General features: G+C 46.4%; 1 protein-coding gene across 2 annotated transcripts in view; it reads left to right on the plus strand.

Annotated features, from left to right (window-relative positions):
• The first annotated feature begins 297 nt into the window (after positions 1–297).
• The window catches only part of CRTC2 (CREB regulated transcription coactivator 2), a 35,636-nt gene continuing 11,138 nt past the window's right edge, over positions 298–24,795 (plus strand). Inside the window, exons 1-6 of one of the 2 annotated variants that reach the window (XM_042440579.1) lie at positions 299–718; positions 13,744–13,845; positions 15,454–15,570; positions 15,808–15,869; positions 19,816–19,884; positions 23,913–24,016. In XM_042440579.1, the coding sequence (XP_042296513.1) occupies positions 446–718; positions 13,744–13,845; positions 15,454–15,570; positions 15,808–15,869; positions 19,816–19,884; positions 23,913–24,016 (727 nt within the window). In that variant the 5' untranslated portion in view covers positions 299–445. Of the gene's footprint in view, positions 719–13,743; positions 13,846–15,453; positions 15,571–15,807; positions 15,870–19,815; positions 19,885–23,912; positions 24,017–24,795 lie in introns of both variants that reach the window. The other variant, XM_042440580.1, reaches the window with a different exon arrangement.

Raw genomic sequence — 24,795 nt, forward strand, 5'->3', positions numbered from 1 at the left:
TGGGATTTTATATATATATGATTTCCACGTTAATCTGTGTAGTGTTCTGTTGTTGACGTCAAGGCCTCAGGGTGGGAGGATACTGCGTCGCGCGAAGCACGCCGGGAGGTGTAGTCTCCGCGGGACAGCGCCGCATTGGCTAAAAGGAGTGACCGGACTTTATTTCCCGTCGCCCCCTGCGCGGAGGGCCTTCAATTACAGTCACGGTGGTCGCGAGGCACGCCGGGAAACGTAGTCTTCCGACCTATCGCCCGCCCATTGGGCGTCCATTTTGCGTGGGAGGTAAACAAACTCGCTTTCCCGGCGTGCTCCGCGCGCGCGCAGGGCGCTGTTTCTTGTCAAGGCAAGGCGGGGGTAGGCAAAGGCAAAAGGCAGGCCGCGGCGCTGCGGCCGCTCCTCTCCCGGGGCGAGGGGAGGATTTGCCAGGCGGAGGAGGAGGACCAAAATGGCGGCGGCGGGGTCCGGAGCCGCCGCCGCCGCGGCTTCGGGGCCCGGGCACAGCTCCTCGGCGTCCTCTTCCTCAGGCGGAGGAGGAGGAAGCGGAGGCGGCGGCAACAACAACAACGGCGGCGGTGGTTCTGTGGTGGCCTCCTCCTCCTCCTCCTCGTCGTCCTCGAACCCTCGCAAGTTCAGCGAGAAAATCGCCCTGCAGAAGCAGCGCCAGGCCGAGGAGACGGCGGCCTTCGAGGAGGTGATGATGGAACTAGGCACCACCCGGGTAAGCGAAAGAACACTGAAGAGAGAGCGGGGGATGCCTTCGCTGGCTATCCATCCGTCCCTGAGGGGGCGCTGCGGCGGAATGAGAGACCCACTTCCGGTGCGGGGGGTTATATACCGGGGGTAGCGACTTCCGGTTCGGGAGCCGCAGCCGGTCAGGGGCGAGGGAGCCAATCACGGAGGGTCTCTCTTGGGGTGTTAGTGGCCTTGTAACCTTCGCGGGCGCTGATTGGTGGAGGAGGAGGAGGGCGGCGGCGGCGGCGGCGGCGGGTACCATCGAAGGGAAAGGGGTGATGATGGGGAAAGCAGTGGAAGGAACCATTTGGGGCGCTACTCTGCGGGAATAATATTCCGGTGGGACAATTAACTGCCATGGCTCCGGGCTGTGGAATTCTGGGAAGGGCCCTTCAGCCTGGGTCGGTGGTCCCCAAATCAGCAAGGGGAAACTAATTAAACTCTTTCAGGGTCCTCATTATCTAGCGGTCCAAACCCCAAACTGCCCTTTAAAAGAGATATTGGACTCCAGCTCCCAGAAGCCTCAATGGTGGGGGATTCTGGGAGCTGGAGTCCAGAATTTCCCTTTAAAGGACACAGTTTTTGGGGGACCACTAAGCCAGATAATGAGGACCCTGAAAGCGTTAAGGAGTTATATATTCTCCAAGTCCTTTCTGATTGACGGCGAATCCTGAGGTCCAAAAGACACTGCAGACGTAATCCGTTTTGAGACCGCTTTAACTGCCCTGGCTCAATGCTAGGCTCCTAGGGAATCCTGGGAATTGTAGTTTATTGTGGCACCAGAGCTCTCTCTGACAGGGAAGGCCCCATATCTCACAAAACTACAGTTCCCAGAACTCCCTAGCATTGAGCCAGGGCGGTTAAAGTGGTCTCAAACTGGATTATGTCTGCAGTGTGTCAGGAAACTAGAAGAAGGTTAAGAACGGCAAGGCCATGCAAGAACTAGATAAGAACCTAAAGAGTAAAGGTATACAGTCAGAGTCAAGCATCTGTATTCCCCATCGCTATGCATGGAGCTGGGCAGTGAAGAACGCGGATAGGAAGAAAATCCATTCACTGGGGATAATGTGGGGCTGGAGAAAGTGCTGAGGATCCCGTGAGCAGCCAAGAAGACAAGCAAAAGGGGCCTTGAACAGATCAAGCCTTGACTCTCCCTGGAAGCCAAAGTGACTACGTTGAGGCTGTCGTACTTTGGGCACGTCGTGAGAAGGAATGAATCACCGGAAAAGACAGTCACGCTGGGAAAGGTAGACGGTAGAAGAAAGAGAAGAAGATCCCATGCTGGATGGATGGACTCAATCAGGCCTGAATTTGCAGGACCTGAGCAGAGCACTGGAGGACAAGGGGTCTTGGAAGCGTCTCATCCATTAGTCAGGGCCGACTCAAGGGGGGTTAACACAGCCTTAGCGCAAGGGGAGTTGGGGGGCTGGTGGGTGTCTGTGGGTCGGGGAGATCAACTGAGATAGGGACAAAGAGTCTATGTACAATACAATTGTATTGTATGTACGTACAAAATGATTGTATGTACAGCGCTGTGTAAATTTACAGTGCTTTCTAATTAAAGGTTAATAATACTAAAGACGGAGGCTTCTGTTGGAGTGTTGTCAGGGTTCGAATCCCCACTCGTCCATGAAACCGACTGGGTGATGCTCTCTCAGCCTCAGAGGATGGCAATGGCAAACCCCCTCCAAAGCAACCTGCCAAGAAAACCCTGTCACAGGGTCTCCATAAGTGAGGAAAGGACTTGAAGGCACCCAACAATGATAGAGTTTAAGGGGAGAAGGTGGGTGTAAACTTGGATTGGACAAATTCATTCATCCAGATGCTGGATTGCAGCTCCCAGCATTCCTCCCTTTGTTGTCTGGGTTGGCCAGGAAATTTACCGGTTGACACTTTCTCAGCCTCAGGATGGCAATGGCAAATCCCCTCTGAAGAGACTTGCCCAGAAAACCCCATGATAGGTTTGCTGTAAGTGGGGAAAGGACTTGAAGGCACATGACAACAACAGAACTTAAGTGGAGAAGGTGGGTTTAAACCAGGACTGGGACAAATTCATTCTTCCAGATGATGGATTGCAGCTCTCAGCATTCCTCCTTCTGTTGTTTGGGTCGGCCAGGTCTGATGGGAATTGCAGTCCCATCAGCCACCGTTTCCCCAACTCAGGGCTAAGGATGTCAACCAGGGCAGCAAGAGAGACTCAAGTGATGGGAGCAAATGCTGGTCAGTGGGGAAGGGACTTAACAGGGATGGGGGTGGAATATAGTAGCAGTGTGGGGCTGTCTTGGGGTGGAGTGTATCCCTGGAGGAATAGTTGGTTTTAAGTGTAAGGGTTTAAACTGGAGGTGGATAGGTTGCTAGGTTGGGGTGTTTTGGGGATGAATGGGATACATAGAATCATAGAGTTGGAAGAGACCACAAAGGCCATCCAGTCCAACCCCAATCTGCCATGCAGGAAATCTAAATTAAAGCATCCCCATTGACAGATGGCCATCTTATCTGTCATTGGAGAAGGAGTCTGTGGCTGTTAGCGAGGAAGGGCCTCAGCAAAGAGAGTGGTTTTAACACTTTTAAGAGACAAGACACAATGTAGTCGTGTGGGCTACTGGGTTTGGTTTGAAATTGGGCTTTTTAGTATAGGAAGAGATTGGGGGCAGGCGGTTCTGGAAAAGTTACTGGAAAAGGTCAGGAAAGTCTCTGGGCTTAATATGTGGATGGCCCATAGGTGTATTTATCATGGCCAGTGATCAGTAACAAGGGAGTAATGCAGAACAGATAAAACACAACACATCACACAATACAGGAGGTGGTGGGACAAGGCTGAATGGATAAGGAGACTATTTTGTGGGTTTTGGGGGAAGGGCTGACTCTGGGATTGGGGAAGGGTGGCTTTAGACCCACGATTCCCAATACTTGGTCCTTTGTTTTGGACCTCAATGCCCAGAAGCCCCAGCGAGCTTGGCCTACAGTCAAGAATTCTGGGAGCTGGAGTCCAAAACATCTGAAGGACCAAAGTTTGGGAACCACTGCTTTACACTTAAGATATGTGGGGTGTAATTCAGTGATGTTACCGGGAATTTTATTTTGAGATAGTGGGGTTTCGGTGAAGAAGGGTGCCGTGGGAGATGGTTTAAGGAACAGTGCCAGGGGAGGAGGAAGAGAACAGTGTACATCTTAGGATGTAAATGGGGTTTGGGGGCATTGGCTGAGCAAGGAGGGCCTTAGAGATAGTTTGACACTGAATGAGGTCATGTGGATCTTATCTAGGCCTGTGGTGGATAGTCAGTGGGTGCATCTTTTCAGGGCCTTTAGACCCGATGAGGTAGTGGAAAGTCTCCATTGTTTAAAAATCCTTTTCTTGGTGGGCGTTCTGAGGTTGATAATAGATCTGAGGAGAACATTTGTAGGATGGACATTTCAGGGCAAGGGAGTGGAAGAGGTGGACTATAGTACTGGGATTAGGAAAGATATGGTTAGGAATGGAAGAGGAGGAGGAGGATAGGCACCACTATAGAGGTCTGTCCCTGGCTTTCTGCTGCATCAAATGCATCTGTAGAAGTCGACTTAAAGTCTACAAAAGCTCATGCTGCCAACTTCTTTCTTTCAGTTAGTCTCAAAGGTGCTACAAGATCGCTCTATGTACTGATTCTACAGACTGACATGGCTATATCTTGGGATATAAAGCGTATGTAGAGATGTCCGCTGGGCACAGCTACTGGTAGAGGGAAGAGGATGCCAGATCAAACCAGTGTGGAAACAGCAAGCCACAAGCCATGTGTCTTGAAAGCAGACTTTATTTCAGTGGCTTTGTTTCGTGCTGCCAGCTTTGATCTTTTTACAACTAAATGTACTTTCTTGCTTGAGGTACGGCCAACTTTAATAGGATCGTTGTTGCCCGCTGCTCACTTCCCTCATCCTTGTTGGGGCTTGGAGGCCTTCTCTTTCTTTGGCCCAAGTGACATTTGCTGACATCTGCTCGCTTGGGTCGTGCCCGCCTTGCTTTTCCCTTTGCCAGTTCTCTCGTCCGTGGTAACATTTGCGTTTCAAGCGTTCTGAAATGTGGTGACCATCTGGAAATGTGAGTTGACTAGTAAATGTTATTATTTCAACAATTGGCATTAGGGAAGAAAAGTCTGTTTTGGAAGAGGCAGGGAGAACAGGCTGATAAAAATGCTCTCCGCTCTCTGGCTTCCGATAGTCTCTTGTGTCTCTTGAGCGAGGAACAGTGTTGGGCAGACACCCGCACCCCTCCTTTCTTTCCTCTAGCAGATCTGGCCAGTTTTGGGCCAATCTCCCACGGGAAAGTGGAGAAGGCTTGTTCCCTGGAGATGGTTAAAATTAGATGGTGCAAAAGCTGAGAAAATGTACAAGTGGTTGGGCAGAGGTGATCAAATGGGACGCTGGTGCCCCAGAGAGTCGAGTTGGCATTGAAGATGGCTTTGCCAGGATCTGATCCAGTGTCCACATTTCTTTTTCCAGCATCCATCAAACCTAAAGCAGAAGCTGGAGGCAGGAGACTTCAGCCCAGGAGGCAGGAAACATTCTTCTGTTGGCCGGCCCAGGGCAAATCCTCAATATTTGCTCCATAATTGCCCAATCTGGAGCCTTCATATTGCCTTCTAGTACCAGGACCTGCATGCCTCTTCTTGCCTAAAGCACACTGGAAGTTGAATACACAAATGCTTGAGAATGTTCCTTGACCCATCGTGTTTTAGAGTAGTGTTGCGTAAAGTTGTGGTTCACAGACTGGTGTTGGTCTCTGAGCCATTGACTGACGGTCCCTGACTAGTTTCCAGGAAAGAAAGAAACAATTGGGGCCAGTAGACACAAATATGGTATCAATCCCTGGCATCTTGGGGAGTAACATTCCTGGTTCCATACCTCAGATATCTTGACATGGACTGTCTTAGATCATCTTCCACAAGGTGATGGTGAAGGTAGAAAATAAATTGTACCTCCATCATGTCCCTGACTAACCATCCAGAAGAGATTCCTTATCTGGGAATGGGAACTAGACCTCTTGAAAGGCTACGTCCCTTGAGTACAAAATTGCTGGTCATCCATCTGAACCCTACTTTGCTACACTGGGCACCCACCTGAACATTGCTGTCTTTATGCTGCACCTAGTTATCTTACCCCATTTTGAGAAATGAATTTCAATTGATATTGCTTGAGGACATGGGCAAGATTCTTAGAGCTGTCTGACCTGTCATAGAGACGCTTCATCCTTCATGGCTTGCTGAGTTGGCTTAGCTGAAGGGATACAGGGAATGATTGGTGCAGCCTTCCATAAAGCAGTGGTCCTTGTGGCTTTGGTGCATTCGTTCCTAAAGAAGGCTGCCTCTGGAGGTGTCTGATGACAACTGTTGTTAAGACCACCACCCCACTCCTTTGGCAGGAGATAATGGGGAAAGTTGTGGTTGCTTAGCTATGGAAACTCTTGGAAGAAACCGATTCTCTTGACCCATTTCACTAGGGATTCAGTCCTGGGTTTCACAGGGAATCATCATTGCTTGCCCAGATGGCTGGCCTTCTTTGACAGAGACAGAGAAAGTCGTAGACTCCTAGAGTTGGACAAGACCCCAAGGGCCATCCATTTACACCACATTCTGCCATGCAGGTAGATAGTGTCAAAGTTATCCCTGTGACAGATGGACACCCAGCCTTTGCTTGAAATGCTCCAAAGAAGGACACTCCACCACACTCTGAGGCAGCATATTCCACAGTTGAACAGCTCTCACAGTCAGGGAGTTCTTCCTAATGTTTAAGTGGAATCTCTTTTCCTGTAGCTTCCATCCATTGCTCTGTGTTCTAATCTCTGGAGCAGCAGAAAACAAGTTTGCTCCATCCTCAATATGGCATCCCTTCAAATATGTAAACATAGCTATGTCACCTCTTAACCTTCTCTTCTCCAAGCTACACATAATCCATCTCCATAAACTGTTCCTCATAGAGTTTGGGGGTCTTACAGACCCTTCACCATTTTGGTTGCCCTCCTCTGGACACACTCCTGCTTTTCAACATCCTTCTTGAATTGTGGTGCCCAGAACTGGACACAGTATTCCAGGTGAGGTCTAACCAAAGCAGAATAGAGTGGCACTATTACTTCCGTCAATCTAGAAGTGTAACCCTCCTGTGCTAAAGCTTTTGCTATTGTTGGCCTCTTTACCTGCTTTTGTGCAGTTGCTGTGGATATACTGTTAGGCAGTATTTCTGCTGGCTCTTGTGATGCTTGCTCCTCCACAATAGCATTGGCTGACCATGAGCAGTTTTGCCCATGACCTTTGGCAGGACAGTGTGAGTGCCATTGTTTTGGCCTAATGTTATGAAGCTAGTAGTCGCGGTTATTAGGAGTTGGGGGTACGGTGTCACCAGTACATCGATGGCATTCAGTTCTATTTCTCTTGTCACATCTGGGTTAGGAAAGGTAGCGAATCAGCCGAAATAACACTTAGACGGTGAAGCTTGTTTCACTAGAGCTTATAAAGTGGACAAGTTCTGGGAAGACCAAGACTTTTGTGGGTGGCTGGTTATCAGGTTCAGCATTTGGGGACTTTGGCTCTCTTCGATGGGGCAGAACTCCTTGAAGAGACAGTGAGGAGGAACTCACTGTTCCTTCAAGGGACAGTGAAGGAATGTATCGTTGTCCATTGAGGCTCAGGTTACTTCCAGCGCAAGAAGGACCTGTTCCCAGCTGGCGTTAGCACATCAACTGCGGCTTTCTTCAACACCGATTGCTTGCGCAATGTGATTCATTCTGGGACCCCCCCCCCCCCCCCCACACACACACATCTGAATCAGCATGATGCCGCTTCATGTGGGGCTTCTCTTGAAGCTGGGGGCTCATCTAAGCTGTGTTTTGAGATTCCCCCTAAATATTTGCTTGCTAGATGGGCTTTCTGGATTTTATACTTTTTAACTGCTCTGTTCTGTTTTGAGGTTATGGCTGTTTTCTTGTCGAACGCCGGGTAGACACTGTGTTATGATGAGCGGACAAGAAATTAGGCTTAATAAATAGACCCCAGCATTTGACGGCAGGATTCCTAGATTTAATGAGGCTGCCAGGGTTGGCTTGATTTAACTCAAATTGATTTGAATTTCTTCTCTGAAAGGACTCAGTTTTAATGATTTCGGTCACAGTTTGAATTACTAGCGGGGAAGATTCTATTTAATTATCATTTTTTAGTAGAAGCGTATTACTAATGTATCATAATCCTGATATATATCGAGAGACGCAGATTTTCTTATACAGTAGTTAGACATCATTGTTTTCAGATTAATTTTCAGTTTATCAAAAATTGAGATCCTTTGCATTTATATCCAGATTCTGACTCCTTGTTCAGATCTACTTTATTCCCCCAAGTTCTTTATTCATTGACTGTGTCTGTCTTTGCGTTTAGAGAGAGAGAGGCAAAGCTGAGGAGGGAGAGCAAACTTGAACTTCATATGCCCCACCTGCAGAATAGAACTGACCAGGTTATATCCCATTTTCTGTAAGCTACTATTAACATACTCATAGAATAGAATTAGAAATTGTACAGTTGGTATTCCTGATGATATCTTTGACCAAGGCAGCTTTTTTGTTGTAAGAAAATTTTGGAATCTATTGAAATGAAAGAACCCCTATTTTACATTTTTAAAAAGATATGTTTTTATCAACACTGGTGACAACTCCAAATTGTAGGAGAGATTCTTAGGAGTGAGGTACTATGTGGCATTCAGATATCTGGGAAATGTTTGCTTGGATATTCCCTCCTGCCCATCCATACTCACACTCTTTTGAAAGTGCTGCACATTGGTGGGTCCATGGGCTACTATTCTGTAATCTGTCCTTTTGGCTTCCTTTAGTGTGAATAGAAGAGTTATGACTGGGAAGGTGTAGCCTAAAAGTATAATCTATAATCCAGCCTTTCCAACCCAGAAGGTTTTGATGCCAGCTGCCGTCATTTCCAGCCATGGGGCACAATGGCTGTCAAGGTAATAGGAACCATGGGCTAGAAAATCTGGAAGCCACCAGCATGAGATGGTGATGGCGGCTACTTTAATTGTGAACTTGGAAGAGGATCTTTGAACAGAAGCATCAATTGTTCATCGAACTATAGAACCATGGAGTTGGAAGGGACCTCATGGGCCACCTAATCCAATCCCCTGCTACTTGCAAATATACAGCTAAAAGACTTCTGAAAGATGGCCATCCAACCTCTCTTTAAAGACCTATATTGATGGAGAGTCCTACCCTCCAAGCCAGTTTATTCCACTGTTGAACCGTTCTTGCAGTCAAGAAATTATTCCCAATGTTTAGGTTGAATCTCGTTTGAAACCATTGGTTTATGTTCTAGTCTCGGAAGTAGCAGAAGACAAGCTCACTCCATCTTCTCCATGAACTCCCTTCAGGTATTTACACATGGCTGACATTGTTGTCCTCCTTTAAAACCCATCAGCGCTTGGGTGACCTCAGCAATCATGACATCCATCCTCTTTGCTTACTTTGGATTTCTTACCTGTCTAGAAACCCACATATCTTTGTGTTAAGGGAAGGGACAAAGGTTTTCATGCTCTTGGAACTCTGCCCTCAAGACAGTGCCGTTCCCAAAAGTGGGATGTGGACTACTAGGAACTGAAAACCCGCTTCCAGTTTTCTCAACGTTGAGATATTTTCAGAACCACTTTTACTGCCTTGGCTCCATCCTACAAAATCCTGAGATTGGTAATTTTGGGAGGTGCCAGCCTTTTAAAGATCTTGCACAACTACAAACCCCAGGATTTCATAGGATGGTCCTACAGCACTAAAAGGGGTGTGAAACTTCATTATTTCAGCAATGCAGATGCACTGTTCTCAGACTGCTGCTGCTGCTTCTTAGTGCCGCTATTGTAAGGCTCTGTCCCCATTTGCACAGTAAGCAGCTGGTTAATTTTCAGCCTGACTGAAGGGGGCAACGGGTTGGTTGGGCTGCTATTTCTGCATCCCGAGGGGACAAGCCTGGGCGTTCCCGAACCAGTCCTTCCAGAAAGGTTTGTGGTATGCGCGATTCCTGAGATAGATAAACAAGGCAGAGATCAATCCTTGGGGCTCCAAAAGTCATCTGTCCTGTAAGAGGCTTCTCTGAAGCTGGAGGAAACTGGCAAAAAGCCAGAGAAAGAGCTCTAGTCACTTGCCTTTTGAGGCAGAGCTAAAGTCAGGAAGATCCCTGCTTTGGGTTTTACCTCTGCCTTGATCTCATTGAAGTGGATTGGTGCAGAATTCAGAAGAAATCCCCCCCAGACTACAATTCCCAGACTCCCTGGCAGGCTGGTAACTGGCTGGCAATAGCTTCTGGGAGTTGTGGTCCAAAGCGTAGCTTTCCCAAGCTTTTGAATTATGGGATGGCTGAAGTTTGCATTCAGGCAAGGTGAGAGAGGGACTTCAAGAGTAAAAGTACCAACTCTTAGTAAGCTAAGAGGACCAACCCCTTTGTGGGATGGGGTCTAGTGTTTCTCATTGGGAACATAGAAAGTTAGGGTTCTTCCATATACTATGGGTCCATCAAGCTTTGTATGGGTAATGCCAGGGGTGGGATGCTTGTGACCTTGCAGATGTTGTTGGACTGCATGTCAACATAGCCAGTGGTGAGGAATGCTGGGAATTGCAGTTCAACTACACGCTTCCCATCCCTTGGTTTATCCTGATAGGCAGCAGCTCTGTGATGTTTTAGGCAGATGTCTTTCATAGCCTGCCCTAGAAATGCCAGGGAGTGAGCTGGGGCCCTTTGGCATGCAGAGCAGATAATTTAGACAAAGAGCTGGAAGGGATCCCAAGGACTATCTACGCCAACCGTTTGTTATGCAAAAAATATACCACTAATGCACTCCCGAAATATGGGTGCTCAACCTCGCTTTAAAGACCTTCAAGAAGGAGAGTCCACAACCTCCAAGGCAATCTGTTCCTCTGTCAAACTGCTTTTCCAATAAAAAAAGGTTCTTCCTAATTTCTCTCTCTTACAATTTGAATTTGTTGGTCTATACTCTTGTCTGTGGAGTAATAGAAAACAAGCTTACCCTATCTTCTGTATGACATCCTTTCCCTTCAGATCCACAAATACTGTATTTTCATAAAGCTGAATTTACTCAGATCCCCCCAGCTTTTCTTATTAGGGCTTGGATTCCAGACCTGTGGCCATCTTATTCTTGATAGGAACATACCACTAAAGTATATTCCTGTATATTCCAGCTTGTCACGATCCTTGAATTGTGGTGCCCAGAACTGGCTACAGTCTTCCAGGTTATCGAAACAGAAAAGAGTGGTGCTATGACTTCCCTTGATCTGGGCCAGTGATTCCCAAACTTTGGTCCTCTAGGTGTTTTGAACCTCAACTCCCAGAAGTCCCAACCACTTTGGCCAGCAATCAGGAATGGTGGGAGCTGAAGTCCAAAACATCTGGGCGACCAAAGTTTGGGAACCACTGATCTGGACAGTATATTGATGCAGCCTAGAACTGCATTGGCTTTTAGGGCCACTACTTCACACTGTTGACTCATAGCTTGGGGGTCTACTGAGTTTGGAGGTCTACTACTTAGCATGGGGGTTGACTGAGACTCCCAAGATCCACAGCTTATCCTGACACCAGGAGTCCACTTCATGCTTTGTAAAGCCACTTTTTGGGTGGGGTGCCATCTTGTTTTAAAGGAGAATACCAGTCCTGAAGCTTTCTTTTTAGATGGGGAGAGACCAGCAGCTGAAAAGATGACTGAGGGCATTGCTTGTGGGCGACTCTTGTTCTATATACTAATTTCAGGTGTGGACAGCATGCTCATAGCCAAGGCCATGCTTCCAGTTGGAAGAGTGTGCTTCAGGAAAACTTGAATCTTGGCTTATCATCTTTTTTGAGTATCTTCCTTCATGTTCCCCCCAAAAAGCACTAGTAGAGGAAACATACTTCCTTTGAGTGTACATGGGGATAATAATGATGGGTGTTGAATCTTCCTCCATTCAGCATCTGCAAATGACATGCCTGGTTCTAGTATTACACCTCCTCCATATCATACATTATTTTATACCTCTGCATCTTGTCCCAGTCTCAGACAAAGATGGACAACTTGAATGACCCATGGACCAATCTCTCTTCCCAACCCCTAGGTGTTCAGCAGACCTCCCCCTAAGAAATTCCCTTTCCCCAAAACTGTAGAGTCAGAAATGTACTTCTTGTTTATTTTTGGGGGGAGAGGGGACCCCAAAGTTGGGAAACCCTCTCCCTGCAGTGCACCTGCCTCTATAGGAGAACATCCATTCTGAAAGGAATCCATAATTACATCCATTCTTAGAGGTTTCCAGGAGCAGCAGTTCTTATTTTTAGATGAAAACGTATGTTTATGAAATTGGACTGTGGTTCTGGTCCCCCCAAAAAGTGCTAGAGAGGTTTGCATTCCTGATCTAACAGGACATAACACTTTGCATACCTTCCAACTGTCTCGATTTGGCAGGGACAGTCCGGATTCATCCTTTGTCATCCCACTTTTCCAACTGCTTTTAAAATATCCCAGTTTCTCTCTCCTCTTCCTCCTTTCCCCCTCTGTTTGCCCAATAACCATGCATGAGTTGTCTATGAATCTCACAGGGAATGCTCCTGTATGTAGAGAGATCTTGTAGCACCTTTGAGATTGACAGACATACTGATTCTACAGGTCAGCATGGCTATATCTTTGAAGGGAATGCTGCTCTCATACATATATTTAAAGCCACTTGGGCTAGTGTCCATTGCAGTGCCTTGAATAGATTCTATCAACTCTTGATTCTTCTGTTGCAGTCTGTGATTTAAGCTGTAGTTTTATCAGACTTGTCATTTATTCAAAGTCATGCAAATCCGGTGGGTGCACCAGGGGGTTGGCTCTTAGTTTGCATGAATTCTCCTGCTTCCTGCAAATCAAGGACTTTGTGGGTAAGAGAACGTGGGGAAATGCAGGAAGATGAGGGTGCGGAGGTCAGATGGACTGCATGATAAATAGAGGCTAATAGAGTGTGTGTGTGTGGGGCGGAGGGTTTATGTCCAGAATGGTCCCTTTTGTCTGTTTTTTCCTTTACATATTTATATTTTGTTATATTTTTAGGCTGGATGGCCAACTGTCGGGGATGTTTTGATTGAGAGTTCCTGCATGGCAGGGGGTTGGACTGGATGGCCCTTGTGGTCTCTTCCAACTCTATTATTCTATGAATTTCCATAGAGTAATATTACATTCTCTCTTCCCCATCCTCCCCCATCACAGACAACATTTCCAAGACAACATTATTGTAAAAGACTAACAAAAGCAACAGAGCCCCTAGTCCATATCCAAAGAAGCTCATCATGACAGCTTCCATTGTATCATATGGTTCAATGGTGGACCATGCTTAGAGTTTGCATGTGATATATATGTTATGGACGAGTGCCATGGAGTCCCAAGAGAGTCTTCAGTTATTTTGCCTCTATCAAGTTGATGTTTGAATGTCGACTCCTAGCAGTGTGAGAATCCAAATTGCCCAACCAGTGATGAATGGATAAACCTTGTAAGTGCTTCTATGTCCTTGCTTCTTCTGTCCTTGCTGCATACAGCAAGGAAGATATGAGACCACTACACAGGATGTTTTCATTTGCTTTTATGCTGCATTAGTAAAACCAATGAAGAACTGCCACTGTTTTGTGGAATGGCAAGGCAGCATAAACTGGTGGAATGTTTTGCCTTCTCAGTTGTGTTCGCTTGAGTCTCTGTAGTAGGTTGGCTTCAGGGACAAACTGTGACTCAGGAAGCCCTTGGATTCGAATCTCGCCTCTGCTATGAACCTGCTATAATGTATTAATGCAACTACTGTTCTCCCAATCTCAACTCATAATGCTGTAGAGTGGATGATACCTGGCCTACCTTACAGGGTGGGTGGTTGTTGACTGAGATTGTGAATTGCAAATGGTTTGGAATGTTCTGAGAGGGTTGCATGAACCAGGTAAGATCTCCAGTGAGCAGGCTGTAAATAAATGCATGTTGTTGATTTCTCTCTCTCTGGTTCAGTTGCAGGCCCAGAAGCTGCGCTTGGCACATAGCCGTGGCCCATACTACGGTGGTTCCTTGCCCAATGTCAACCAGATTGGGAGCGGAGCCTCTGACTTTCAGGTAACTCTTCCATGGAGGAGATCTTTTGTCCTCAGCTTGGATTCTTATCCCCTGATGGGCCACAGCAAACCCAAAGGGATAGTCAACCTGGCAGCCCTCTTAATGTATGCAACTACAATTCCCATTGGTCCAGCCAGTATGGCTGGAGAGGGTGGGTATTGTGATTCAGAATATCCAGAAGCTGCCAGATTGCTTCCTCCGGCAAAATGGAGCTGAATTTAGTTGGGCCTCCTGCTTCCACCACCTTGGAGCTTATGTGCCTTTTACAGCTGGTTGACAGGTGGAGATCCAGGCAGACTGGGCAAAATGTAACATGCTAAATTTCTCTCCAAAACACCTGTAATGGGCACAGGAGGTCTGTAATACTCCATGCATTTGTGTGTGTGTGTGTGTGAGTGAGTGAGTGAGAGAAAGAATTGGCTTTATGTTGTGTTACTTCCTTAGAAATGGGGGTTCAAGTCTTTCTGGCAGCCCTGTGTGCGTATTTGCACGTCTTTCTCTCATGACAAAGAGAGGTTGTGGGGAGTCCTCTTTCAATTTGGTTCAGGGCTGAGGGATAAATATTTGAAATTCCAAAGAGTGAGCATTAAATTTTTATGTGCTAGTCTGGTTAGAGCAGCTGATAAACACCATAAACAAAATAGAGTTTCTGTCTGTGTGGGAGCTGAGTATGGTTCCTTCCCATTCCCAAGTTCTCTGTCAGCGAAGGTTGAGCCTCCAAGTATTGGAAGGACACAAACAGTCACACACCGATTTTTGTCCTGATGGTGGTAGTAATTTAATATTAATATTAATTTAATATTACATTATTTACTTCAGATATACAGCTGTAGCCCAACATTATAGGCCTCTGTTTCTCCTATCTCCCATTCTTCCAATGCTGAGAGTGCAGCTAGGTAGGGGACAAGGAGAAAAAGGGGTGGCTGGATGGGAATAAAAAGAGTTGTTAAAAAAGAACTTTGTCAGAGGTTGTGTAAACTACGATAGTCCTGTGAATGTGTCCCAGAACAAATCAAGCTTATACTCTTACTAGAAGCCAGAAGAATCAACGTGAGGCTACCATTCCTTGGACACAACCTGAGGTGACATGACACATCTGCTCAGTAGAGTGGAAGATTTTACTGAAATTACTCCAGTGTCTATGTATGTGCTGAAAGCTGAACAGTCAAGAAAGCTGACAGGAAGGAAATCAACACATTTGAACTCTATAAGTCTGTGTTTTTCCATGCCGCCCCCTTCTTGCAGTGCTGACAATGCTAAAAAATTTCTAACCAGTCAATAGACAAGGACAAAAAGGGGGAATGGGTGGACCTAAAGACTTTGAAAAAAGAAGCTTCTTTGTCAGAGACATTGTTAGCTGAGATTTACTTGTATGATGTGTTGTTGCTGTTTCAGAGTTTGCCAAATGTTACCAACTGGAGTACTGGACTGCCAATGATTTGGATTCTATCTAGCAACAGCAGCTCCTCCTCCTGCCCTCAGATTCAACACAATTAAATTAAAATCACATTTTAAAAACTCCTCCCTGCACTATCCATGTTGGCTGGGGAACTCGAAGAGTGAAAGCACTGCTTCCTAATTCTGCTTCCTCCTTCTCTCTCTTTCCAGAGTCCCCTCCATTCGCCACTGGACTCCGTTCGTGGCACGCGGCACCACAGCTTGGTGAAACAGGTGCAGCGGGATCCCCGGCGGATGATGTCGCCCCTCCGCCGCTACATGCGTCAGATATCCTTTGGTCCCATTCATCTCCTTTCCCCTCCTCCCCAATCCATCTATCTATTCATCCATCTACCCAGTAGGAGCTGTAGTTTGTCCCAGCTCTGAGGATTAAAGAGCATTAGCAAAAACCTGCTGCTTTGGGGCCATCTGCGGATCTGTGTTCTATCGGCAGTAAAATTCCCCTTTCTTTACTCCTCTCCCCAAACAAGCTCTGAGCTACATCTTCCTTAACCCTCTCCTTACATTGACAGCTCCCCTTACAGCCCTGCGTATCTGTCGCCTCCTGCCGAACCCAGCTGGAGGAGGTAAAGTTCATTGTATATCAGAGGGGGAATAAAGTGATCCTTTCCCCAGCTCTTCCCACACTTTCCCCTTACCTCTTCTGTTCCAAATAGGAGAGGAGACGATGGCCTATATTTTTATGCCATACCTCTGTTTCATCCTCCCAAATTCCCAGCTTAAATCTGGCAGTACCATAGCTGGGAAGCAGATGTTGTTAGTCTCTGATTCCTCTGATTTGTCATGGCTAGGGCTGGTGGGAGTTGCAGTCCAACCACAACTGGAGAACAATTTCTTTCCATCTCTTTCTAAACTATGACACTAAGTTTGGGTCCCTTGGAAGCTGATTTTTGGAAAGGGTGTGTATGTGTGTCACATGCAACTCCTCTCCTGCAGTCAGCATTAGTAAATTGTCTACAGCAGGATGCATGGCAAAGCTTGGGGGAATTTTGGATTGTCACACTTGGCACCCTTCAACCAGCATGGCCACCCATGGCTCTGCTTACTGGAGGATTCTGAGAGGTGTTGTCCATTGCTCTGAGTAGAGCTGGCTCCTGGAAAGTGGTGGGCCTACTGGTGGTGAATATTTCATGCCAGCCGACATTTAAGAATTTGCCACTCTGTCTTGAGCTGCAGAGCACTGAGGGTGCCAAGTGCTACTGCTGTTCCTGGCCATGAACTACTTCACCAATCAAATGGCATCTTAGCCTTTCTCCAGGTGGCAACAGCTTAGGAGCAGTTTTCACCCACCCTTGTTAGTTTCCTTCAAAAGTATTCCAGTCAGTCCTTGTGATGTCAGCTTGACGCTTCAGGGTCTCAGCCCTCCTTTTTCTCAGGTTGTTCAAGAGATCTTCCCTCAAACATTCTTCTCCTCCCACCGCAGTTGCCCAGCGGCACAGTCCCTGCTCCTATCCTTCGTTTTGCTGCTTTGGTAGAGCAGCCCTTTTGCCTAAGACAGGAAGGGGCTTTCAAAACTGGTTTCCTCCCCTGATGTTGTCCTCTTGCAGCTCCTGTAGATTCTGGCAAGATTTCCAGGTGCAGACATTTGAACAGCTGCTGGTTTTGTTTTTGGTCTGGTCTCCGAGCATGGTTGAAGGAAGCTGTGTCCTAAGTGCAAAGTTGTGGTTTGGCAATTAGACCTCTTTCCTCCTTACAAACAGGGACATGCAATACATTCCAGATATTAACGTGCTTCTCCCAGGATTTTGGGGATGGGTTGGGGGGGGCACACAGATGATTTTGTAATTCTTGGGTAACAGAGGATGCAAATGTGTACAACGTTTCTTAAGGCCTCTGTTTTCTGTCCTTGACCTGCCTTCTTTCCCCCGCAGAGCATTCTGGGTAACTTAATGGGAGTGCCAAATAGCTAGTTGGGCCTTCTCCTGCCCATTTCCCTCCAGATGTGTCCAACTACAACCCTTATAACCCCTGCTCATCCTAGTGAATGATGGTAGTTGGAGTCTAATACATCTGGTGGGCAGTATCTGAGCAAAGGCTGGGGTGCCATGAAATTTCATAGTGTAATATACCTTAACTCGCTTCTCCCCTTTCATTTTCTTGCTCTACTGCTTCAGACATTCACACTTGGGAGGGATTCCTGGTGTGTGTGTGCATATGCATATGTTTGTGTAAGTGTGTGTGTATGAGAGAGATAGACTATTTTGCCATCACACCCACACCAGCCAATGCCCTCTTCATACATCCCCCAAAAGCTTGCTACGTATTAACATCTGAGTTGAGTACGCTCACATCTATACGGTGAGAATAAAAGTGCTTGCTCACTAGATGATTGCAGCACTTTGAACTAAAGCACATCCTATGGAATTTGGAATTTGCAGTTTAGGGAGGGAAATTTACTGTTCTCAGGGAGTGTCTCCCCAAGCTACAAATTCCAGGATTCCATAGGATGCTGCCGTGGCAGTTAATGCAGAATCATAGTGAAAGGGCCCTAGGAGTCAAAATATTATGCCAGAGACAGAAGTGCAAAAAAGAGGCTGCCGGAGGATGGTTGGTAGGCGACCGCTTGATTTCTTAAACCCCCAGTTTTTGTGAAAACCAAGGCAGTCTTCCTCCAACTGTGGTCCTCTGGATGTGTTGGTCTTTGATTCTCTTAATCGCATAGCCAGCACCTATCTGTTTGGAGATGGCTGACTTCAGGGTGATTGGCATATATGGTAACTAATCTTTCATCTTTGTATAGAGAACTCAGAATAGCACAGAGCAGGGAGGTGAAACTGATGGCCCTTCAGATGTTTCTGGACTAGCCGACACAGCTGCTGATAGTGGGTGACATTCCCCATTCCTGGTACAGAGGCTGAGTGGCTAGTCCAAGAAAGCCTTCCATACCCACATTTCAGATCTTTGCCTTAGCTGCCAGTTTTGTACGTGGCCAAAGGCCAGGTCTGTTTCTTTTTCACTTTCAGTGTGCTTTGTGAGGATGTGGGAGAGGGCCTTCTCAGCTGTGGCACCCCAGTTGTGGAATGCTTTCCCCTTGGAGGCCCTATGGTGCCAATGGTAGCTTCATTTAGGTCCCAAGTAAAGACACGGCCCTTTATTAAAGCCTGGGGCTGAACTAGTTCCCTCTAAAAAGTTTCTGTAGATGGATCTGAATTGTTTTAAATTCATTTTAATTTCATAACCTGTTTAATATGCTTTTTGTCTAGTTAAATGATTTTAATGGTTTGGGATCATTTGAATCTGTGTTCCTCGTATGCCACCCTACAACTTCATGATATCATAAATATTTTAATAAATAAAATAAACCTTCCCATCTGCAATATGGGGGCAATAATAACTGCCTTGTCTATTTTGTAAGCTATAGTGAAATAATGCCCCTGAACCAGCCTGAAGTACATTATAAATGCAAAATAGAGTGCTGCTTCTACTACTGCTATATATCTTTTAGACACGGAAAAGGGTTGAACTGATCACTAAAGCCCACACCTTGCACCCCATCTATATTGAAAACTCTGCTTAGCCAACTGGCTGTCTTAATTTTACCAGGTTTGCATGCTTTCACCAATCTCTTTTAACAATGAGAATGCTGTGCTTAGAATCCAAGCCCCCAATTTGGGAACAGTTAGAAACACTCAGGGATGAGGCTACCTGGAATGGCTTGTGAAATATTTTGCTGGAGACCTTGGTTTTCTTCAAAAAGAAGTTAAGTGGGGCCAGGATGGGGCAAGAGCTGTAGTGGAAAGAGAGAAAATGAATGAGAGATGCAGTAAGCCATTACTCAATGGAGTAAGGTGGTTTTCTACTTTGGTCAAATCAGATGAAGAGTTTGTTCAGTAGACCAAGTGATTTTGGGTAGAATCCTGACAGATGTCGTTCCCCCCCCCCCCCCAGAGCTAGAAACCTGATTTTCTCATTCTCCTTTCCCCCCAAACCATAGAAAATTATGTTCTTAGAAGGCTGTATTCTGCCCTATTACAGTTGAATCTACACCCTGCTCTCTCTCGTGGTTTCTAAAGGGTTACCTTTCAAAGAGGGAATTTTAAGGGAGAAGGCTGCTCCCAGTCTGCCCAGGAATCTCCAGTTTCTGTGTCTCCACAAAGGAAATGGGACTTGGCCTCAGACTATGTCTCCCTCCTTCTGCCCAACTAGTTGCTTAAATGTATTGGGAATACAGGACCCATCATCCTCCTGGTCAACTAGTTGGGGCAATGTAGATTGTAGCTCTAGCCATGTTGATTGGGAGTGATGGGAATAGCAGTCAACAGTCTGAGAGGTTCCAGGTTGAGGAAGGCTGCTTTCAATGACTGTCATTCTTTCCCCGTGCCACTCCATTGCCTCTGCGCCCCATCAGTTGCCTCTGTGCCCTCAATTCTGACTTTAGCCCCTTCTTTTCCTTGCTCTACCTTTCCTCACCCTTCAACCCCATGCTTCTTCCAATCTGCTAGTCCTCTCAGTGGATTCTCTTCACACCGCTATAAATTAACTTTGTTGATTTTGTTTTGTTTTGTTACAAAGGGCCATGCCATGGGGTAACTTTCCCACCGAGAAAGGACACTTGTTTAGGCTGCCGGTGGCACTCAACAGGTGAACCATTTTTGATTCTATCTTCTCCCCACCAACCCTAGCTCTTTCCAGGCCATCCCAGGTTCTCTTGTCAACCAGGCTTGCAAGCAGTCTGTCCATGTATATATATATCCATCCAGAGGCCAGGGTGGAATTTGAGGCTGATGGGAGGGGGAAAGATGCTCAGTGTCATGGGGAGGAATACATTTTACCCCCCAGGTAAGTTAAAGCGCCTTTGCCATCTTGCAGACATATGGGAAGGGGCCTTATCTCACTGGTAGACTATCTACAGTTGGCAAGACCATTATGAAGCATCCTTTTCCAGAGATGCTGGGGCTCAATAGACCAGTCTTGGAAATTGTAGGATCAATGGGAGTTAGAATTTCGGAGCCGTAAGGGCACAAGCACCATATAGTACACAACTAAAGGACTCCCAAAATATGGTCATACAATCTCTGCTTAAAGACCTCCAAAGAAGGAGAGTCCACAACCCTCTCAGGCAGTCCCTTCCGTTATTGAACAGCTCTTACATTCAAGAAATTTTTGCTAATGGTTAGGTGGAATCTCTTTTTCCTTGTAATTTGGATCCATTGGTCTGTGGGCTAGTCTTGAAAGCAGAAAACAAGCTTGCTCCACCTTGTGCATGCACATCCCTCCATATATTTAAGTATGGCCTTCATATTGCCTCTTCACCTTCTGTGCTCTGTAAGTATACCCAGCTCCATATGATGTTCCTCATAGGGCTTAGCTTCCACACTTTTCCCTGAGTTGCCAAGTTGCTAAAGCAAAGGTGGCAATTTTGGAGCCCTCAGATGTGACTGAGCATCAGCCCTCAGCATTCCTCACCTATGACTTTGCTGACATTGGCTGCTGGGAGTTGTAGTTCCAACCACATTTGAAGGATTGTACAATTTGCACCTCTTGTTGTACAGGGCAAGCAAGTTCTTCCCTGATTACCATCATCATCCCACCTTTTTCCCGAACCTGAGACTGAAGACAGGTTAAAAAAGTTAAAACAATTCATGTCCTAGAGAAATTAAAATATACACTACCAGTAGAATTAAAACCAATTAAAAACATGCCCGAAACAAACACAGATAATGCAACTCATTATTAAAGGTTCTTTCCCAATGAGCAATCGGTTCTCAAATATCTGCCAAAACAAAGATATTTTTAGCTGCCTACAGCTGGATATTATTTATTTATTTATTTATTTATTTATTTCATTTGTATGCCGCCTTTTTCCCTGGAGGAACCCAATAGCAGGGTCTCTAGCCTCTCTAGGAAAGGAGTTGCAGAGCCCGGGTGCAGCCACGAAGAAGGCCCTCTCCCCAAGGTATCAGCAGATTTACCTGTAAGGGATGGTAGGAGAGACAGAAAGGCCTCCCTAAAGATCTCAAGACATGGGCAGGATTCAAAGACATAGCCGTGTTCGTTTTGAAAATGAGTATGCATAGGGATTTCGCAGCACCTTTGAGACTAACTGAAAGAAATAAGCTGGGAGCATGAGCTTTCGTAGACTTCCTCTGATCAGGAGGCAGAGTGGAGAGTCCTCTGGAAGTAGGCACAAATCTACGAAAGCTCATGCTTCCATCGTCTTACTTTCAATCTCAGATCCATGCATCTGAGAAAGTAGGCTCAAGTCTACAAAAGCTCATGCTATCACCTTCTCTCTTTCAGTTAGTCTCAAAGGTGCTGCAAGTTCCCTTTGCAAGACAAGGCAGACTCACATGGGGACAGACAGTCCCTCCAGATATCCAGGAGATGACCATAACCAGCACTTTGAATTGAGCCCAGAAAGAAACCAACAGCTGGTGGAACTGTTGCAACAAGGCAGTTGTAGCCAGTTCCCATTAACAATTTGGTTGCAGCTCTTTGGACCAGCTGAAATTTCCAAGCATTTTCCATAGGTGGCCCCATGGATTATTCAAGGCCTGGCTCCCTCCCCAATTTATCCCCACAGCAAGCCTTGCTCAGGCCAAGGGAAAGGGCACTGGCCCATGACACCCATTGAGTTTCATGGCTCAGTGGGGACTGAAACCTCCAGGTCCAACTGGAGGTTTGATTAGCTCCAGTGTAATGGCTCTCTAAAATGTGGCCATCGCTACATTTCAGCCTCACTGTTGCAAAGCATTCGGGAGGTGGGAGTGGACACAGTCCTGCTAGATCAGTGGTTCTCAACCTTCCTAATGCCGCAACCCTTTAATACAATTCCTCATGTTGTGGTGACCCCTACCATAGCCAGAGACAGATAGAGTAGCGGTGTCTCGGTTCCTAAGACCATCGAAAATAGGCGTTTTCCAATGGTCTTAGGCAACCCCTGTGAAAGGGGTGTTCGACCCCCAAAGGGGTCTCGACCCACAGGTTGAGAACTGCTGTGCTAGATGATTCTTGTACATTTGTGCAGGTTGAGCATCCCTCCTGCCTTATGTGCCCAGAAACAAAGGCAGCAGCTTTATTTTGCATTTGCTTGAATTAGCGGTTCTTAATTTTATTTGTTAGTCAGGGATTTTGCCTTGACAATGTCTGTTTCCCTCCTCCACCCTTTGCACTGTATTTGCGTGAGAGATCTTGGCTCGGAGGAAGCATCCTCTGCTCTCACTTGCCAATTCCCCTTCTTCCTCCTCCCCCTGCCCCCCAGATTCAGCCCTAGTTTCAATGGAGGAGGGAATGGAGATTGGCTGGCTGCGGGTGCACACAACTCTGCTGCACTCTGGTAACAATGCCCCTGTTGTCTGCTCCTGAGGGAGTGATAGGAACCTCTCTCTGCCACCCCCACCTTGTATCCTTCCATCCCCGAGTTCCCAGAAGGCATCATTAAAATGCTGGAAGCTGGTGAAAGGAGACCCTGGTGAGGCAGGGCAGCAGGGGAAAGCGAGAACTTCCTGCCCACGCCTCAGATGGCAAAACAGGCCAGGCCTTGTCTATGCCTCTGGGTGCTCCGTTAAGTTGCAATAGTTCTTCTCTCCCCCCACATCCTGCTGCCCCTAACATCTTTTGCATCCTCTCTTCAATCTGGCTGTTAATTCAGCAACGTAGGAGTTGAAAACTGTGTGTTTTGGGTGGGTAGGATTGATTGATTGATTGATTGATTGAAGGCATTTGTATATCAACCCTTCAGGGTCCCTGAAGGAGAGACTTAGGGCCTGAGTATGTTTAGCCTGGAGAAGAAAAGGTTAAGAGGTGGTAAGCTAGCCCTGTTTAAGTATTTGAAGGGGTGTCATGTTGAGGATGGAGCAAGCTTGTTTTATGCTGCTCCAGAGACTAGGACTCAGAGCAGTGGAGGCAAAGTACAGGAAAAGAGGTTCTACCTAAACATTAGGAAGAACAGCCTGGTGATAAGAGCTGTTCGACAGTAGAGCACACTGCCTTGGAGTATGGAGGAGTCTCCTTCCTTGGAGGTCTTTAAACAGAGACTGGATGGCCATCTGTTGGGTATGCTTTGTTTGTGAGTTCCTGCAGGGCAGAATGGGGTTGGACTGGATGGCCCTTGGGGTCTCTTCCAACTTATGATTCTATGATTCTTCTAACACAGCCTCATAGCCTGAAAAACCCACAAAAATTATGGATGCTGGCTGTGAAAACCTTCAACTTCACAGTACACATACTTTCTTTAAAACCCTGGAGCCCTTTCAGCCAGCATGTCTGAGGCTGAAGAATGCTGGCAGTTGCAGTTCAGTAACATCTGGAGGGCTGCATGGTCCCCTCTCCTCTTCTAGGCTTATTTTCTGCTTGAAGAGATCCTAAAATGGACTTGGATGCATTGGAGGGCCTTGAAGAGTCTTTATCTGCAATTGATCAGGGGTGTGTGTGACAAAATTAACACAAATTTGATCCAATTAGAAGCAAGTGAATTATTTTGTATTGGGGGCTACAGCAGAGGAGTAGCAATGGAACAAGGAGGTCTGTCAGTGTGAGCTTGTTAGCCTTTTAAGGTTCCAGCTTCACACTTCTGAACGTACATCTGGTCTCAATGATGGTGTGTCTTTGCAGCAGAAATTCCAAAGGTCGTTTACATGTGTTTTAATATTTCCCTCTTTTGCAACCAGAACAAATTCAGATTCTGCCCTCCATACGAGTGTGATGAACCCCAATCCGCAGGATGCGTATCTGGCCGCCTCCCAGGGTGCTCCCCCTCCGAATCGCAAGACAGGTGAGTGATTGTTTCGCATGGACAGAATTTGCGCTCTCCCCATCAGAACAACAACAACAATTCAACAACAACAAGATGAATGGGGATGGGGATTTTTCCAAAATCCCTGATTATTTTGCTGTCTTTCATTTTTAGTTTATGTGACAGAAAGAAAGAGAAGAAAGGAAGGAAAAGGATAAGAAGGAAAGATGAAAAAAGGGAAAGAGAGGAGTCATTTTGAACAGGGATTCCAAAACTGGTGTTTCAACCCCTCTTTCATTAATAAAGCTCACATGCTAGATATTTACTTAGGTACTGATTTCAACTATACAGTTTTGTTTCTCTTCCTACATCAGTCATTCTGGGTTAATGTGGTTCCTGAGAGAGAGTTCCCACACCTGTCTGGGTGTGCTTTTTCCCCAGACTTGAGACTAGTTTTTAATAATTGTCTGTTTTCACAAGGGCACCTGAAAGTCCTCTTAGAGGGGGCAGCATGCTGGTAGTAACAGATAATTCTTGGCTGGTTTGTACTCAGGATATGTCTTTGTAGGGAAAGCCATTTGTGGAACATAGATAGAAGCTTTGGGGTTCTGTGGATTGGAGAATGAGAATGGGACAAGGTACAAGGTAGGGCTGGCAGCAGCTGAGATAATCCATGGCAAATGGTGGCCAAACAATGCAAATAGAGGATCCTGTGGTCTGTGTGCAGCCTAGTCCCTCTTTGTATCCTCCTGACCCTCACACAAGACAAACTGATCCCTGTAGATTAGAATGTCCCAGATGAACTAGTTGTTACAAGT

Source organism: Sceloporus undulatus, chromosome 9 (genome assembly GCF_019175285.1).
Source record: "Sceloporus undulatus isolate JIND9_A2432 ecotype Alabama chromosome 9, SceUnd_v1.1, whole genome shotgun sequence".
NCBI lineage: Eukaryota > Metazoa > Chordata > Lepidosauria > Squamata > Phrynosomatidae > Sceloporus > Sceloporus undulatus.